At 30.7% G+C, this 17,346-nt stretch overlaps 1 protein-coding gene across 2 annotated transcripts in view; it reads right to left on the minus strand.

The window, feature by feature from the left end:
- The window catches only part of Ptpn12 (protein tyrosine phosphatase non-receptor type 12), a 116,017-nt gene that overhangs the window by 49,141 nt on the left and 49,530 nt on the right, over positions 1 to 17,346 (minus strand). For both annotated transcript variants that reach the window (XM_046464126.2, XM_046464125.2), the window contains exons 3-8: positions 11,578 to 11,654; positions 9,572 to 9,667; positions 7,469 to 7,507; positions 4,149 to 4,220; positions 1,816 to 1,875; positions 217 to 359 (exon numbers count right to left, since the gene is read on the minus strand). In XM_046464126.2, the coding sequence (XP_046320082.1) occupies positions 217 to 359; positions 1,816 to 1,875; positions 4,149 to 4,220; positions 7,469 to 7,507; positions 9,572 to 9,667; positions 11,578 to 11,654 (487 nt within the window). The remainder of the gene's footprint in view (positions 1 to 216; positions 360 to 1,815; positions 1,876 to 4,148; positions 4,221 to 7,468; positions 7,508 to 9,571; positions 9,668 to 11,577; positions 11,655 to 17,346) is intronic.

Raw genomic sequence — 17,346 nt, forward strand, 5'->3', positions numbered from 1 at the left:
ACAATGTTTGGGTCATAAGATATCTACCCACATAAAAATTTCTTCTTTGGGTACCTTTTAAAATTTCAACGTACTATATAACAAGGCTATAAGTTAAGGATTACTATCATCACATTAATGTAGAAATAGAACACATTAATGTAGAAATAGAACCTTATTCAACATTGAGGTTAAAGAAAAGTACTGTATTTATACATTTGGAAAATTCTTTTGTACCTGCAATGAATACATATAGGAACATCTTCATGTTCTTGGTATTTCCTCATTAAGCTTATCATATCCAGAATAGAATCAAATGATGAAGGAACATCATGGTCTGGCCAGTTCACATAATGAAACTGATAGAGCCTACGAGATTCCTTCATGAAAAACAAATTCAATAATTAGGAAAATACATTTGCAAAATTTAAAGCTGTACATCTCATTTAGTTTCATTTTTGTTTGGTACTTAGCACTACCTAAAAAAAGGTAACAAACTATATTTACTGATTGCCTCCAATAAGCCAAGTACTGATGCTAAATGGCTTCACATGTAACAATTTATTTAATCTCCATAAGGAAGGTAGTGTTGTAATGTCTTCATTTAACAGGTAAAGAAATTGATAGAAAGATTAAATACCCTACCTAAAGTTTCACAGGAAGTGACAAATGTGGGATCTAACCCCAGTGGTCTTACCTCCAGAAAGTACATTTTAACCATACATTATATATACATTATTTAACTAATACACACTATTAAATGAAAGAGTAATATACCATAAACATTGTGTTAAAATGTGGTATAATTAGACCAACAGAATACTGAACTAAAAAAGAACTTCAGTTCTCAAAGTATGGTCTGAGTACCACCCTATCTATTCTCAATCCTTTGGGGTCAGGGTGGGTCCATCAATTTTAAAGTGTTTTCAGATTATTAATAAGGGGTTATTTGTCTTTTCCTTTAACAGCTAGTAGAATATATGCTGAAGACTCTGGATTTTATCTTTTCATTTTATTCATGCCTTGTAAAAACTCAGTTTCCATTTTAATTACAGTATAAGATACAACCCACATAAATAAATAAAAGCTCTCTGGGAGCCTAAAAAATTTTTAAGAAGATAAGAGAGTCCTGATGTCACAAATGTTTTGAGAATGGTTATTCTAGGTGTTAACAGAAAGTAAAGGGTTTGGAATCTAGGTAAAACTAATCAAATTTTACTTCTGCCATTTACTGAGTAATTTAGGTAAACCATTTTACTTTTTCAAGCCCCTGTATCTTCATCTATGCACAGTGCAGATGATAGTATCTACTGTTAGGAAGTTAGAAAGACTCACAGGCCTGATAATACTATAGAAATTCAGTAAGGTACACATTATTATAGATGAAAAAAATTGCAATGTACAATAAATGACTCATCTAAGGGGACATGTTAATGATAGGTAAAGTAAGGGGCAGTAAAAGTACTTGGAACTATGCATGTAAACAGGAAGGTAGAGATTATAGGTATGTTTACAATTGCATAAATTGGTAAGAATGATGTATTTTATGAACAAGTTGAGTATTTATAATGGTTTAAAAATTAAGATAATAAAAATAGAGACATGAGGAAGAATTTGACAGGCATTTCTACAATGTTCATCACATTTTTCTCAGATTCTTTCCTTGAGAAATTACCATATTATACAGCTCTGAAACACTGAAGTCAACAGCCTCAAGTAAAAATAATATATACCTAAATGAAGATTTAGCTTGCATGGTGACTTAAGAGTATAGTATTTATATACCTTCTCTTTGAAAACTATTCTTAGAGATTGCATCTAATGGAAAGTACTTACATTTTGAAATTCAAGTAACAGTGTCCTAATGAAGTAGTCTGTCCTTGCTTGTTCATCTTCCTAAAGACAGAGAAACATTTGTGAGTCAAAGAAAACATTAAAACAAAAACATATACATACCAAACACATAAACAAAATACTTAAAGCCCACAATATAAAATTATCCTTTAAAATTCCAGATGTACCTGATAATTATACAAACAACCATTCTAAAGGTTATACCTCTTTCTCTCCATATATATATATATTTGGCGGGGGGTGGGATATGGTATTGGGGATTGAACTCAGGGGCACACTACCACTGAGTTAAGTCCCTAGTCTTCTAAAAAATTTTTAATCTTTGGACAAAATTCACTAAGTTGCTGAAGCTGGCTTTGAACTTGTGATCCTCCTGCCTCAGACTCCCTCAATTCTGTGCCTGAAATTACAGACATGTGCCATGGCACCCAGCTTATCTAACTTACTTTCTCTCTCTCTCTCTCTCTCTCTCTCACTTTAAGTCTTTCACTGTCTGTCATTTAGCCAAAGTATTAGAATGAAGCCTCTTTATCAGTATGTCTCTAAGCAGATTATTCTTATAGTCCTATTAATTAAAACCTCAGATGATATTTTAGGTCAGTGATTTTCAAGGATAATAGCATATGCTATTTTATTAAAAGAATAATATTTTTCCTGTTTCAGTTTTTCAAATCATGGTAATTTACTTTGTATTTTTCGAATATATATGTTTTTACTTTTACCAAAAAGGAAAACAGGGCTGGGGTTGTGGCTCAGTGATAGAGCGCTTGCCTTACACGCATGGAGCACTGGGTTCGATCCTCAGCACCACATAAATAAAATAAAGGTATTGTGTCCATCTACAACTAAAAATTTAAAAAAGAAGAAAAAAAAAAAAAAAGGAATACAGATGAGAACCACTGGTCTAAGATTTGACTTTTTCGGTAAAGGACCAGAGAGTAAAAAGTTTTTTGGAACCAGCAAATTTCTGTTTACTCAGAAATTTGTGTTCTGTTGTGATAAATAAATATGTGAATTATATTTCACTTAATTATAGAAAGCGAAGTGAAAGTAATGCTGAGAAATGGGGAATGTAGCAGTTGACTTTATATCTTGGCTCAACTTGGTTGGGCCAAGAGTACCCAGATTATTTGGTCAAATATTATGGTAGGTGTTCCTAAGAGGGCATTTTTAGATGACATAAATATTTAATGATTCCAATTAATTTTCACATATATACAAGCCTGAGCAAATAAAATCTTATTTTTTTTTTTTTTTATGTGGTTAAGAAAGAAGATGCCAAGCCAGATGTGGTGGTGCATGCAGGGGCAGGAGGATCACAGGTTCATAGCCAGCCTTGGCAATTTATGGAGGTTGTAAATAATCTAGTGAGAGCCTGTCTCAAAATAAAAGATAAAAAAGCTGGGGATGTCAATCAGTGGTTAACGGCCCTTGGGTTCAATCCCTGGTACCAAACAAACAAACAAACAAACACACAACAACAACAAAACAAAAAAAAAAACAAAAGAACAAAGAAGATGCCACATGACACCTAAAAGGAAAAAAAAAACAAAACTATTCTATTCTTAAGCTTGACTATATTAGACTTCCTTCTGTCTGTCCTTTGTTTTTCTTACTCATGCTTTTTCTTCATTGTTTTTATTTTAAAATTCATTTTCTCTGATTTCTGCTGTGTTCTATTTTTGGCTTGACTTAATTTACTTAATTTATTTGATTTAATTTATTTAATATCCTTAAGTAATAAGGTATATATTCTAAGTTTCATATTAAATTATCTGCCATGAAGGATTGATTTTTTAACTTCCAGGAGAGCAAGTCTCAAACTCAACAATTTTGGGAAGGATAATATGGATATGAAAGGTTAATATGATATATTATACTTGGTCTTTCTCATTTATTTCCCTTGAAATGAACATATAGTTTCCAAACAGATCATTCAAAGCACACTATTACTCCATTTATTTATTTATGGTGTTGAGGATTGAACCCAGTGCCTCACATATGCTAGACAAGTGCTCTACCACTGAGCTACAACCCCAGCCCACCATTTACTCTTATTATATACATAAATCACTACTTTCAACAGATAAAGTAAAATAAAATTGCCATAATATACAAGTAAATTTATACATTTATAAGAACTTATTCCCAAACCTTATAAATTTAGACTATAAAAACAAACATTATTACTATTTTTAAAATTGTAAGTGTAAGTTTACTGGAAACTGAGTGTTTGGCTTATATCAACCTATTCTTCATCAATTCTAGCATGCCCATTTCCTGATTAAATAACGTGTATAAAAATAGGCACTTACACAAGAAATTTTGAATGGTGCAAATGTTATAGGGTCTTCTCCACACAAAGGCCAGTAGCGCTCACATTTTTTCTGTTGTTCAAAAAAAGATAGTAAGTAATGTACACAGTAGTTTTCCTTAAACTTTCACAAATATTTTGTATCCTATGGTTCAGCTTACTACTTCTCCAAAATTGAAAAACTGGCATCACTAGGTTATGAAACAGCTCAGACTTATCCCAACTATTTTTAAAAGTAAGCTACTATATCTTCTCTGAGATTAGTCACAATGACCTTAATTTATGTATAAGGTCCATTGCACCTGCCCAGTCTACCCAGCAGATCAAACACTTTTGTATAGGAAAGGAAAACTACTTTTAAAAAGTATCTGGCACAAAGAAATTCATTTAGTACATAGGGTTCCCAGATAAGTTTTAATGCCTATAACTTGATAATTCATTAATGTTAAATCTGTGAAATGTGTAAAGAGCATTCTTCTTGGTATAAGAATTTTGAAAAGTACCGATTTTACTATTTATTAATCTTTAATTTCTTCATCTGTAAAAAGGGGGAATACTAATCCTTATTTTATAGGGCTGTTATATATACTAATTATGAACATATTACACATATTCTATTGATTTAACAAACCTTAGGCAAGTACCATATATTATTTTAAGTATTCAATTTTGAGATTAAAAAGTATAGGCAGTTTTCCCTCTTATCTTCCTATTTTAAGCAGGTATAAAAATAGAACACTCAATTTTCACTGGTTTCTAATATTAAGCTCCATCACTTTAGGAAACAAGGTAAGTTAATGAAAAGCTTAATTTTTCAGTAGATGCTAGCATTCAAATACTAAAAAATGGTGCAATTTTTATCAAGATCCAATAAAATGGAAGTCTATGGTCGACCATCAAGTTTAAAATAAATTTTTTGGCAGTGGGAAATGCATCAGTTCATTAATTTCTCATTTTAAATTTATTTTTAACTCATATATAAACCCCCAAATTGTACATATTTATGAGGTAACATTGATGCTTCAATACATGTTTATATTGTATAATGTTTAAACCATGGAATGAATAGTACATTACTGTTATCTATAGTCACCCTAATACCAGAACTTGTAATTTATAAATTTCTAGTGTCAGAGTTCCAGAAATAGTGAAGTTATTACATATCAGCTGGAATGAACTGTAAGTTGACAATACTGCTCAAAGGACAGCAAAGGAGAACTATTCAGTGTGTCAGTTTAGCTTAAAAATACTAATATTTTAGAGGCTTAAAAGCACAAGTAATTTCTAAACCCCATTGCCCAAGAGAAGTTTATAGAAAATATCATTTTTAGGGTTGTTTATAATATTATTTTGAGGATTGTTTTGTTTTTGATTTTTGTAATTTGGTCTCCTACTTGGTAAAGTTTTAATATTTTAAAACAAACAGAAAACAGTTATATGAGTAACATGCCCCTCATTCAAATGAGCAGTAACTAAATATAGATTATATAGTAGTGTTTATATTCCTGGTCCAAAACCAAGCAAGTAATACCAAAACTTATTTGCTAAATGTCATAGCTGCATGATCTCTAATACTGCAAGATGGGTATTTATTTCAGAGATGAGGAAGTGAAGCTGAGAGTGGCAGTAGACTGTACACGGTCAAAATGGCAATAGAGGGTAGGTTTCTATGCTCCTTCCATCTATCATCTATGCTCCTTCCATTAAGTTACATTCAAAGTTGGAATCCAATTCAAGATTATCAAATAAATTCATAAATCCTAACTCATTCACAATCTACTACTTTTTCTCTTATGAAAAAGTTTAAAACCTATGAAATGCTTCAATTCCAAGTGCAAAACTTTTCAAGCATGATGTTAGTGTTCAAAAAGTTTTAGATTTTGCAGCATTACTGGTTTTGGGTTTGTGGATGAGGGAGGTTCAACTAGTAACATCTATGCAATTATATAAAAACTGAAAATTTCCAAAATTTGAAAAGACTTCTGGTCCCTAGTATTCTGGATAAGTGATTCTTGACCTATACTAACAAAACATATAATCACAAAACCTTTTGCTTCAAAAAATTTTACACTCAATACAGCTTTTCAACAAAAATTTTTACTATGATACAATATAAACTCATCAAGAAAAAAAAAGAAAAATCCTAAACCTCAACAGTAACTAATTAGAGAACATTAAATGTGTGAAATTTAAATTTCCTAGTACAATGAACTAATAATAGTATTGAAGTATACGCTGACAATATTTAAAGGAATAATTTCATTACTTAATTCCTTAATTGTTATATTTTCTAATATTAAATTGTTCATTTTCTATCCAAAAAGACAATACCAGTAAAAATACAGTTTGGAAGGAATAAATTATTAGCTAAATTACAGTTTCCTAATTATTTATATAACATTTCACATAACTCTTAAGATGTATCTTTCTTTTGCAATATTTCTCTTATTGAGAAAAGAAGTTTACTGGACATTATAATATTTTGAATATACTTAAACAACATCAGTCAAAAAAAATATCAAGGTAAGAAATTTTCTTCTGAGTTTTGAAGACAGAATAAGCAAAAAAAAGAAGATAGTGATGTTCATAGAAAGATTAATCAGAATATCCAAGCTATAAACTGATGATAAATAATCAGAATTATTATTTTTTTAAAAATACATTTTTTGTCGATAGACATACATTTATCTCTCTATCTATCTATTATGTACTTATATGTGGTGCTAAGAATCGAACCCAGTGCCTCACACGATAGGCAAGCACTCTACCAATGAGCCACAACCCCAGCACTAATCAGAATTATTTAACACATTCTCATTTGATTTTATTCCTATTCTAAAATACCTCTCTACTTTATAACGCCATTAAGTAATTGTAGACTGTTAAGTAACAATAGTCAATAATTGTAAGTATATCATAAAATGTATTTACATAATGTAAAAAAAAAGCGGGGGGGGGGGGGCGCTGGAGTTGTAGCTCAGTGGTAGAGCACTTGCCTAGCATGTGTGAAGCCCTGGGTTTGATCCCCAGCACCACATAACACTAAATAAACAAAATAAAGGTATTGTGTGCCCATTTACAACTAAAAATATATATATAAGAAAAAGTTTGTGTTATAGAAATTGTTTTGTTTCTTAAGTCAAATAAAAACAAGAGCGGAGCACAATAAAGAAGTACCTAACTACTTGGGCTCAGACTATTATATAATAAAAGACCACGAACATATTCATGGTCTAAATGGTCTAAATACTTCATGCATATTTATCTGGAACTCACGAACATCTATTGTTAGAAATGATAAATATTAATAGGTATACATACCCTTCCCATCTCAAATTCTCGACAGGCCATTACAATGATCTAAAAAGAAGATGGTGGTGGGGCAGAGAATGGAATAAAGAATATGTTAACTAAACACAATTTTACCTTTTTAAATACAAATCTCAAGAACTATTTTTTATGCTGAGCAAAAATACACTTGGTCTGTCTAAAAAGAAGTTTAAATATGAAAAGTATTGATCAAATTATCAAAATTGTATTTTCCAAAGTCTTAACTATATAGCAACAAATTAACTTGACTATAATTAACACGACTGACTTAGTTTGAATTAAGTGATGTGAATCTCCAGATTTACTTCTGACTTTTGAAATTATATTAAAATGCCATCTTTAGAATACTTACCTAATTAAACAGTATTTTAATCAAATATTATTTAGTATTTAATAAATATTACTTAGAATACATTTACTAAAATTATCTAAAGGTTGAATGTATTAAATTTAATACTGTCCTTAAATATAAGTTATAGCTATCTCCACCCTCAACATTTATTTTTTTTACCCCCAGTCCTTTTAATTTTTTTATTATTTTTTAAATTTTTTTAAATTTTAATTTGTTACATATGACAGAAGAATGCATTACAATTCATATTACACATACAGAGCACATTTTTTCATATCTCTGGTTGTATTCAAAATATATTCACACCATTCCTGTCTTCATACATGTACTTGGGGTAATGATACCCATCTCATTCCACCATCTTTTTTACCCCCCATGCCTCCTCCCCTCCCTTCCACCCCCCCCCTTTGCCCTATCTAGAATTCATCTAATCCTCCCATGTTCCCCCAGACCCTCAACATTTATAACAGAAAAGTTGAAAGAATTTTACAATAAACATTGTATAGTTTTCACCCATAGTTCATCATTACCATTTCACTATAATTGTTTTTAAATATATATATATTTTTAGTTACAGATGGACACAACACCTTTATTTATTTGTTTTTATGTGGTGCTGAGGATAGAACCCCAGAGCCCCACATGTGCCAGGCTACAACCCCAGCCCTCACTACACTCCCTCCTAAATACTTCATGCATATTTATCTGGAACCCAGTAATTTTTATACTTTGTTTACATTATTTTTCCCTTGAGGTAAATTTTACATACAATGAAATGTACTATCTTAAGTGAACATTCCAATGCACATATCTATACAACTCAAACTTTTATCAAGATAAAGGATGTTCCCATCACCCAGAAAGTTTACTCTGGCTCTTTTTCAATTATTCTCCAACTTTATCTTGTTTCAAGATGAAATAAAATGGCAAACACTAAGAACTGGAATGTTACCCCTTACCTTACTTATCTTTCAAAGGGCCAATGGAGGATGCTAACACTTTAGAATCAGTATAATTCCACAGAAAAAGCCAATTACAATGTTCATGAGAGAGGGATGAGAGCTCCTTATTGATTTTCTACATTTACCAACCAAAACCAACCCCAGGCAAATACTTTGGAGCTCCAAGGGTAGGCAGTAGAACAGGATTTCTCTTTGCAATATCCTAACTCACTCATATTTCTGCTTTAGAAAACTAAGGGCACACAATTTCCCTTCATTCAAAATAAGCAAGACGGAACTAAAAGGCTAACAGTTTGATATGCTTCTAAATGAATGAGCTTTAGGTGAGGGGTAGGGGAAAAGTGCAGAAGTCCTACAAATTATCTCAAACTTTACATAATAATTTGTAATTATATGCTGACATATGTTTTCCTGGAAGAGGAATTCAAAGGGCTTATGTCTAGAATAATGTTTAAGAATATGACTATATTATCAGGCATTTTACTGATCCATAAAACCACTAATCCTTTCCTGCCTTTTTAAAGTTATTTGGTAACTGTCTTAATAGTTATTGACTTAGGACAAGATTTAAGTAACTACCACACCCTTTTTCTTAAAATAGGGAGAACAGTTTGTGAAAATTTAACTGAAAGATCCTCAAAATCAGTTTTTGTCTTTTTCATAATAATAGCTATAATTAAATATACTGTTATGACTAAAAAAGTCCTTTTCTTCCTGACTCAATAAAACATCCTATGTCATTTCATACAATACTTAAAATATGTTTCAAAAAGTACTTACTACAACATTATACTCCCATATCATCCTCCAAAAATCGATTACTGTATTTGCTAAAGGTCCTTGGGTCGCCACATATGCTTTTGGCCCATAGACACCCTAAAATGATCAAATGCAAATTTCACATTTATTATTTACCAAAGATATTTCATTACCTAAATTTTAAGGTTTCAAACTTTATCAGTAATAGTGTTTTCACCTAAAGCATTTCTAAATAATTTTTCTTTCATAGCACATAAAAACATGGCAATAATATATCCAATTCACTTCAGGTTTTGTTAACTATTACTTTTGTGCATTTATTAGACATGCAGAATTAGTAATTAAGGATCATTTTATACTAATTAAAATTTATTATTTACCTGAGTATTAAAAACTAAATTCCCAATACCTAGTCAACAAGCTAACTGCAGCAGAAACACAAAAGCATGCTTTGATTCTACAAACAATACTAAAACTAGTAGTTAATCGTTTCTTCCACAGTCACCATCAATTATTTATCTATTAAACTTAAAATTTATTGAATATCTCCTACATAGGTTTTTATTTTATTTTTTGGTACCAGGGATTGAACCAGTAGCACTCAATGACTGAGCCACATCACCAGCCCATTTTAAATTTTTATTTTATTATTATTGTTTAGGCTGGTTTTGAACTTGTAGTCCTCCTGCCTCAGCCTCCTGAACTACTGGGATTACAGGCATACACTATTGCACCCAGCTCCTATTTATTTTAAAAAATAAATACAAGAATATACCAAATAGGATAATTGACTAAAATAATAAAACTGGCACATAATGTACATACAATGAATTTGCATCATTAAGTACAATTAAAATCTACTTTTAATACACATCCTCATAAAATAATATAAATACTAACATCTGAGAAAGCTAACAACCTATTAATTAGTTTTTTTGAATCTATTAATTTTAGATTTTACTGAAATTATAATAAAATTGATTTTGCAAAAAAATTTTATTTGAAACCATGACTGTTCATTGTTGACATAGATAAGATTAATTTTGCTACGCAAACTCTTCCTACTTGACATTTTTGTCAACACCTTATTAAAATATGTATAAATACCATATTATTATAAAATATCTAAACATTACACTTTTGTATAACTGTAAAGATTAAAAAACAGCAAAACTTATGGAACAAATTAAAAACTTTTAATTTAAACTCAACCAAGTAAGAGGCTTGCATCTCTCTTTGTTTATAACTACATAAAAATCTGACTACTTTTGATATAAGGATAACCAAAGTTATCTAAACAAGGATAAATTTAATCTTGGATGTGAGCTGTCACTTGACATAGTAACAATTACCAAAAGTTTTAAAATCTAAATTATGCTCTATAAATTTAAATAAATATTACCTATTAATTCCAGTCCTAGTAATTTATCCTAAGAAATTATTCAAATGAACAAAGAGGCTTATTGCAATATTATTATTAGAGAAAATTGGAAAACTATATGGTTCAGCTACAGAGAATGACCACGAACATTTGTACACATAAGCTCAAAGTGATAATTTGAAAGATGACTTAGCAATAGGTAGTGTTTATAAGCCTTAAATGTAAAAGAAGAAACAATAGAAAACTATCTCTGTCGTCATAAAACTTAGCAAAAATTGTTTACTTATATGAATAAGGAGGCTAGAAGGAAAGCATAGATTGTGCCAGGGCAGTGACTTACTTTTCTTTTGTTGTTGGTACTACTACTTAAGCAATTTAAAAAACTTTAATAAAATTGGTATGTAGGAGACAGATGTGGTAGCACATGCCTGTAATCCCAGGGATTTGGAAGGGTAAGGCAAGAGAATCACAAGTTTGAGCATAGTCTCATCAATTGAGCAAGACCTTGTCTCAAAATAAATAAATAAATAAAAAGTAATACTAGAGAAGCAGCTCAAGAGCCAGAATGCCCCTGGGTTCAATACCTAGTACCACAACAAACAAAGAGAAAAATGGTATGTAGGAAGATGACTTAGAGCATACATACCTTAATAAAATTTGCATTGATATAGTCTGAATCTTGAGAAGGAGTCTTTAAGGTCAACTTAACCCGACTGTGATCGACTACAAAAAAAAAGAAAATATTTCATAAATTATGTATAGTTGGCATTCAGATATTTTCTAATGAAGCATAAGTACGGTCAAGAAGATAACTAAGAATATTTTCTTTAAAAAAATTAATGAAAATGAAGTATAGGTACCAGAAATGTAATTTCTGACATGACAGTAACAGAAAACAGAACTTAAGTAAAACAAAACCAGTGATGTAAAAAATTGTATTAGGACTGTAATCAAAATCATCTCTGGAACTTTTTGAAAATACAAATTCTAGACATAATCCCAGATTTACTACATTAGACTTTAGGATTTAAGCCTCTGTAGCTTTAAAAAAAAGCATACCAGGTGGGGAGCAGTGGCGCACACAATCCGCCTGTACTCTCAGCGGTTCAGAGTTCAAAGCCAGCCTCAGCAACAGTGAGGTGCTAGGCAACGCTGTAAGACCCTGTCTCTAAATAAAATACAAAATAGGGATGGAGATGTGGCTCAGTGGTTGAGTGCCCCTGAATTCAATCCCTGATACCAAAAACAAAAAACAAAAACAACAACAAAAAACCTAGCATACCAGGTGGGTGACTAATGAACAATTAACCACTAATAACTAATACACACAAGCTCACTGGCACAAGTTTTATTAGGAAATCTAACTTTCATATTTTACAGGTAACTATAAAAATTAAGTAAATTATGACAAATTAATGAATTAAAATATATCAAAATTGCTCAGTGATGTAGTTGCCAATAATATTTATCAAATTAGGGTAAAAAAATCTATAGACCAAAATTCCAAAAACATTAACTTTATGAAATCACATTTTTCTTTATTACATTGTATTTAAGTAAACAAAATATGTACATGATTTTTAAAAATTAAATCTGTAATAAAGGTATAATATTAAAATCAAGTCTTCCCCTGGCCTTCAATTTCAGAGTTCATATCTTGTTTTGATTTGTATTTCTTGAATTATACAAATGACTATACATATTTTCATACATTTCTGGTTATTTATATTTCTTTTTTCCATAAACTGATTATTTATTCTTTGCTTATTCTTCCATGTCTAGTTTTTCCTCCTTCCTTCTATGTAATCTACACAAAAAGAGAAAAACAACTCTGTAAGATAGGTAAATAGTTTTTTCCAGTTTGTGTGGATTTTAAAACTTTTTATTTAATAAAGAACTAATTTTAGATATACAGAAAAAATGCAATACTAGTTTCCCAGTACTTCTGAGTTTCCTCTAATATTAATATCTTACATAACCACAGTACAATTATAAAAAATCAGAAAATTACATTTTTAAAACATTATAATTAAATACACTGCACAACTTTTATCATTTTTCCCCTAATATCTTCTAATTCATGGACAGTGATATCAAAGGCAATTAAAAACATAAAAAGACAAAAAAAAGGTAACAAAAAGAAATAAATTTTTTTGGCGAACTCTTAAACTTATTTTTCATCTGTCCAAAAAAAGATTTAGTGCGAATTTTATTAATTTATTTTCTTAAGGAAACTTCTTTGAAAATTTGTAGGAAGAGACAAAGAAGAAAGACATGCGAGCTACTAATGACAATTATTCAACTCCTCACCATGTTTCCAGTTAAGAGAATATTAACATGTTTTAATATTATACAAAAATAATATACTGTCATTTATTCTATTTACCCTAGATATTGCCCCCATTTTTATGACATTTGAAATAAAAAATATATGTTAAAAAAAAGCTTACTTCTGGTAAATGAGAATAAAATATTCAGTAGTTAGAATAAAGGTGGTAAAATAACAATATGAAATTTCCTCTTACCTATTTCCCAGTAATAAGGGCTTGGGGTTGGGGTTAGGGTTAGGAACCCTTATTCATATGGTATATTAGTCTCTATTCAAAGTATCTCAATGGCAGAGTACAATAATTTGTTTAGCACTGGGTTTTCCATAAATATTTCTGATGGTTATGAATCCAAATGAAAATAGTGATTACCAAATAGCTGCCTACATGCCAAACTGTTTATATGCAGGCTGTGAATTAATTTTTTCTAAGATGAAAAATTTTAAGTATATATACAATAGTATAGTGAATTCTTGAATGTCCATTATACAGCTTCAATAATTTTCAACATTTTGCTAATCTTACTTCATCTATCACTAATCATTCAACAGGTGGGGACCGAAGAAAGCAAGTTAAAATTCAAACTTTTTGGTGTTCTATATTCTGCATTAAATTTGAATCAGTAAGTTCAAAATGGGGCACAAACCTGCCTTTTTTAGAATTCCCCATTTATACTCTAAAGCAAGGGTAAATATAGTAGTCAATGACTTATATTATACAAATACTGTATTTTAATTAAGAATTTAAAAAATAATTCATACTGTTTATATAACATCTCATATATTTTAATATTCTTCATTGATGTTTTATTAAGCATAAAGATGAGAACAAGTCTAAATATCAAAGAAATAAAATCAATTATTTCTCTTCATGGTTTTGCTGACTGCCTCTACAATCTCCTAGGAGCCTGACTTCCAACACAAAACCAAGAGACTCCTTAAGACAGCAGTTTTTCCCTCTCTATCCTAAGCAACATTAATGACCTATGGAAAACAAAAAATACCAAAAAAAAAACATAAATGTTGTTACCTCCAAGGACACAGAAACTGTCTATTAACTAAATCCTACTTCTGAGAAATAAAAGAATCTCTACAATTAAATCATTAATAGGCAGAGTATCATGATCCATCACTTTTAAAGTCTAGTTCAGTTCTAGCCTTTTCAATTTTCAATGAACAAACCATAAGTGGGTCATCCTTTGACCCAACAGTTTGCTGAAATTTCTCAATTCTGGGATTAGCCTCAGTATCCAGAACATATTAAAAACTCTTACAAATCTGTAAGATTAAAAAAAAAATATAAATGTGAACAGACTTTTACCAAAGAAGATATACAAAGGCAGCACACACGAAAAGATACAAATTAGAATCAGAAGGTGAACCACTAGTATAAACCTATAATCCCAAATTCCAAAATTAGGCATTACACCTGTGGCACACATCTGTAATCCCAGCTGCACAGGAGACTAAGGCAAGAGAATCACCTGAAACCAGGAGCTCCAGACCAGTCTGGGCAAAATAGTGAGAAATAATCTCAAACAAACAAATGAAAATATCCCACAGTAACAAGTGTTAATAAGGTCGTGGAGAAATTGGAAGCTTCACACATTACTGTTGGGACTATAAAATGGAATAACCACTTGGATTATGGTTTAACAGTTTCTTAAAAATCTACATGTAAGTTTCTAAAGACACAGCAATTTCATTCCTACATATCATCCACCTAAGAGAAATAAAATTATATGTACACATAAAGACCTATATGGAAATATTTATAGCAGCATTATAATGTTCAACTGGTGAACAGATGAAGAAAACACAATATATACATAAAATAAGATACTATTACTCAATAATAAAAAAAATGAACTACTGATACTATACCCTGTATGACTGTGTTTATATTAAATTACCAGAAAAGGAAAATCTGTAGAAATAAAGCAGATTAAGCAGTTGCCTGGGGCTTACAACAACAGATCTTTGGGGGCAATAGAATGTCCTAAAAAATGGATTGTGCTTATTGTTGTGCAACTCTAAATTTACTTAAAAAAAATCATTGAGTTGTACACTTAAAATGTGTAAATTTCATGGTAAATTTATTTCAAAGTTGTTTAAAACAGACATGTTAGTAAGCATTCAAAGGAAATTGATAAATTATTCTCTAATAGTAAATAAATATATTAAGTATGATTACTTTTAAAATAATTTTCAAAATAAAAACAAGTGGAAATCTACCAAAAACTTATCTACCTATCTACTCCATAAATAATTTAAAGACACACTGACCAGCCCAGTGATCTCAAACTCTAGGCAAAGTCTCTCAACTTTAACACACTGGCATTTTGGCCTGATAATTTTCTTGTGGGGTAAGCTGTATCCTGTGCATTATAGGATGTGTGGCAGTACCCCTTGACTGTATCTATTAGATGCCAATAGTAGCAGACCTGACAACCCCAGACCTACAACCGAATTATCTCCAGGTGTTGCTAACTGCTGCTTGAGGAACAAAATCATACTATATTATCTGAGAACCAATGTCTTTTTTTTTTTTTTTTTTGCATTTTGTATTAGTTCATTTTAGTTATATATAATATCAGGGTTCATTTTGACATAATTATACCAGCTTGAAATATAATTTGCTCTAATTAAGTCCCCAGCATTTCGCCTTTCTCTCCCCCTGTTCCCTTTCTTCTACTCTATTTATTTGTAGTTTTTCTATAGGTCTGTCTTCTATTTATTTACAGTTTTTTTTTCCCCCAAATTAGTGCCTTGTGGATATACATAAATGTGAGATTCATTGTGGTAAATTCATATGTACATAGAAAAGTTGTAATGTCCCCCTTCTTTTCTCCCTTATTTTGGTCTAGCTTTTCTTTTGCTTAAATTCTCACCCCACAAATTAATTAAACAGATACTTCTCAAAAGAAGAAATACAAATGGCCTGAAGATAAATGAAAAAATGTTCACATCATTACCAATTAGGGAAATGAAAATCAAAACTACACTGAGATTTCATCTCACACCAGTCAGAATGGCAGTCATCAAGAATATAAACAATAGGTGCTGGAGAGGATGTGGAGAAAAAAGGAATATGGGAATGTAAATTAGTACAACCACTATGGAAATCAGTATGGAGGTTCTTCAAAAGAACCACATTATGACCCACTATACCACCCCTTGGTTTTTATCCAAAAGAATTAAAGTTATTATATTATAATGATATATGCATACTCATGTTTATAGTAGCATAATTCACAATAGCCAAACTATGGAACCAGCCTAGGTGTTCATCAACAGATGAATGGATCAGGAAAATGTGTATAATTTTATTGTGTATAAAATTATAAAATAATAAAATTATACACAATAAAATTTTATTCAGCCACAAAGAAAAATGAAATACGTCATTAGCAGGAAAAATGGATGGAACTAGAGATCATTATGTTAAGCAAAAAGCCAACTCAGAGGCTAAAGGTCATATGTTTTCCCTCTGTGAGCTAGACAGGAAAAAGGAAAAGAAAGAGGTGAGGAAGGAAGGGATTTCATGAAAATCAAAAGGAGATCAATAGAAGAAAGGGACCAGGGGATGGAAGGTGGAGTGGAGGAGGGAAGTGCTGAGAAGTGATATTGACCAAAATACATTTTTATATTGTGTGCACGTATGAACATGTAACAAATCCCATTATTATGCATTAAATATAATGTACCAATAAAAAGTGTGGAAAGAGAAAAAAAATTCTCACCCCAATTAGTTGCAAGCAATCTAAGCCTCTACCTTTCAGTTTCTAATCAGTAAAATGGAATATAATAAATAGCTTTGTTGTCATAATTATGGTCAAAAATCCATTATGGTGATAATCTATTTAGCACAGATATCAGCAAACATTATAAATTAAGGCTTCCATTTTTTTCAGAAGACCACTGACCTTGTCCTCTAACCCTATTCAAAATTAGAAAATTCTTCTTTCTACTCTCAGCTTTCCTTATGTCCCTCATTACTACTATATCATTCTCAATGATCTGTATGACTGATCATATATGTTTAATCTATTGTTTATCAAGTAGACGAAAATATAAACTTCATAAGGC

This window comes from Marmota monax, unplaced genomic scaffold (assembly GCF_021218885.2).
Source record: "Marmota monax isolate L192 unplaced genomic scaffold, Marmota_monax_Labrador192_F-V1.1 WCK01_AAM20220418_F8-fsc00065, whole genome shotgun sequence".
NCBI classification, from domain to species: domain Eukaryota; kingdom Metazoa; phylum Chordata; class Mammalia; order Rodentia; family Sciuridae; genus Marmota; species Marmota monax.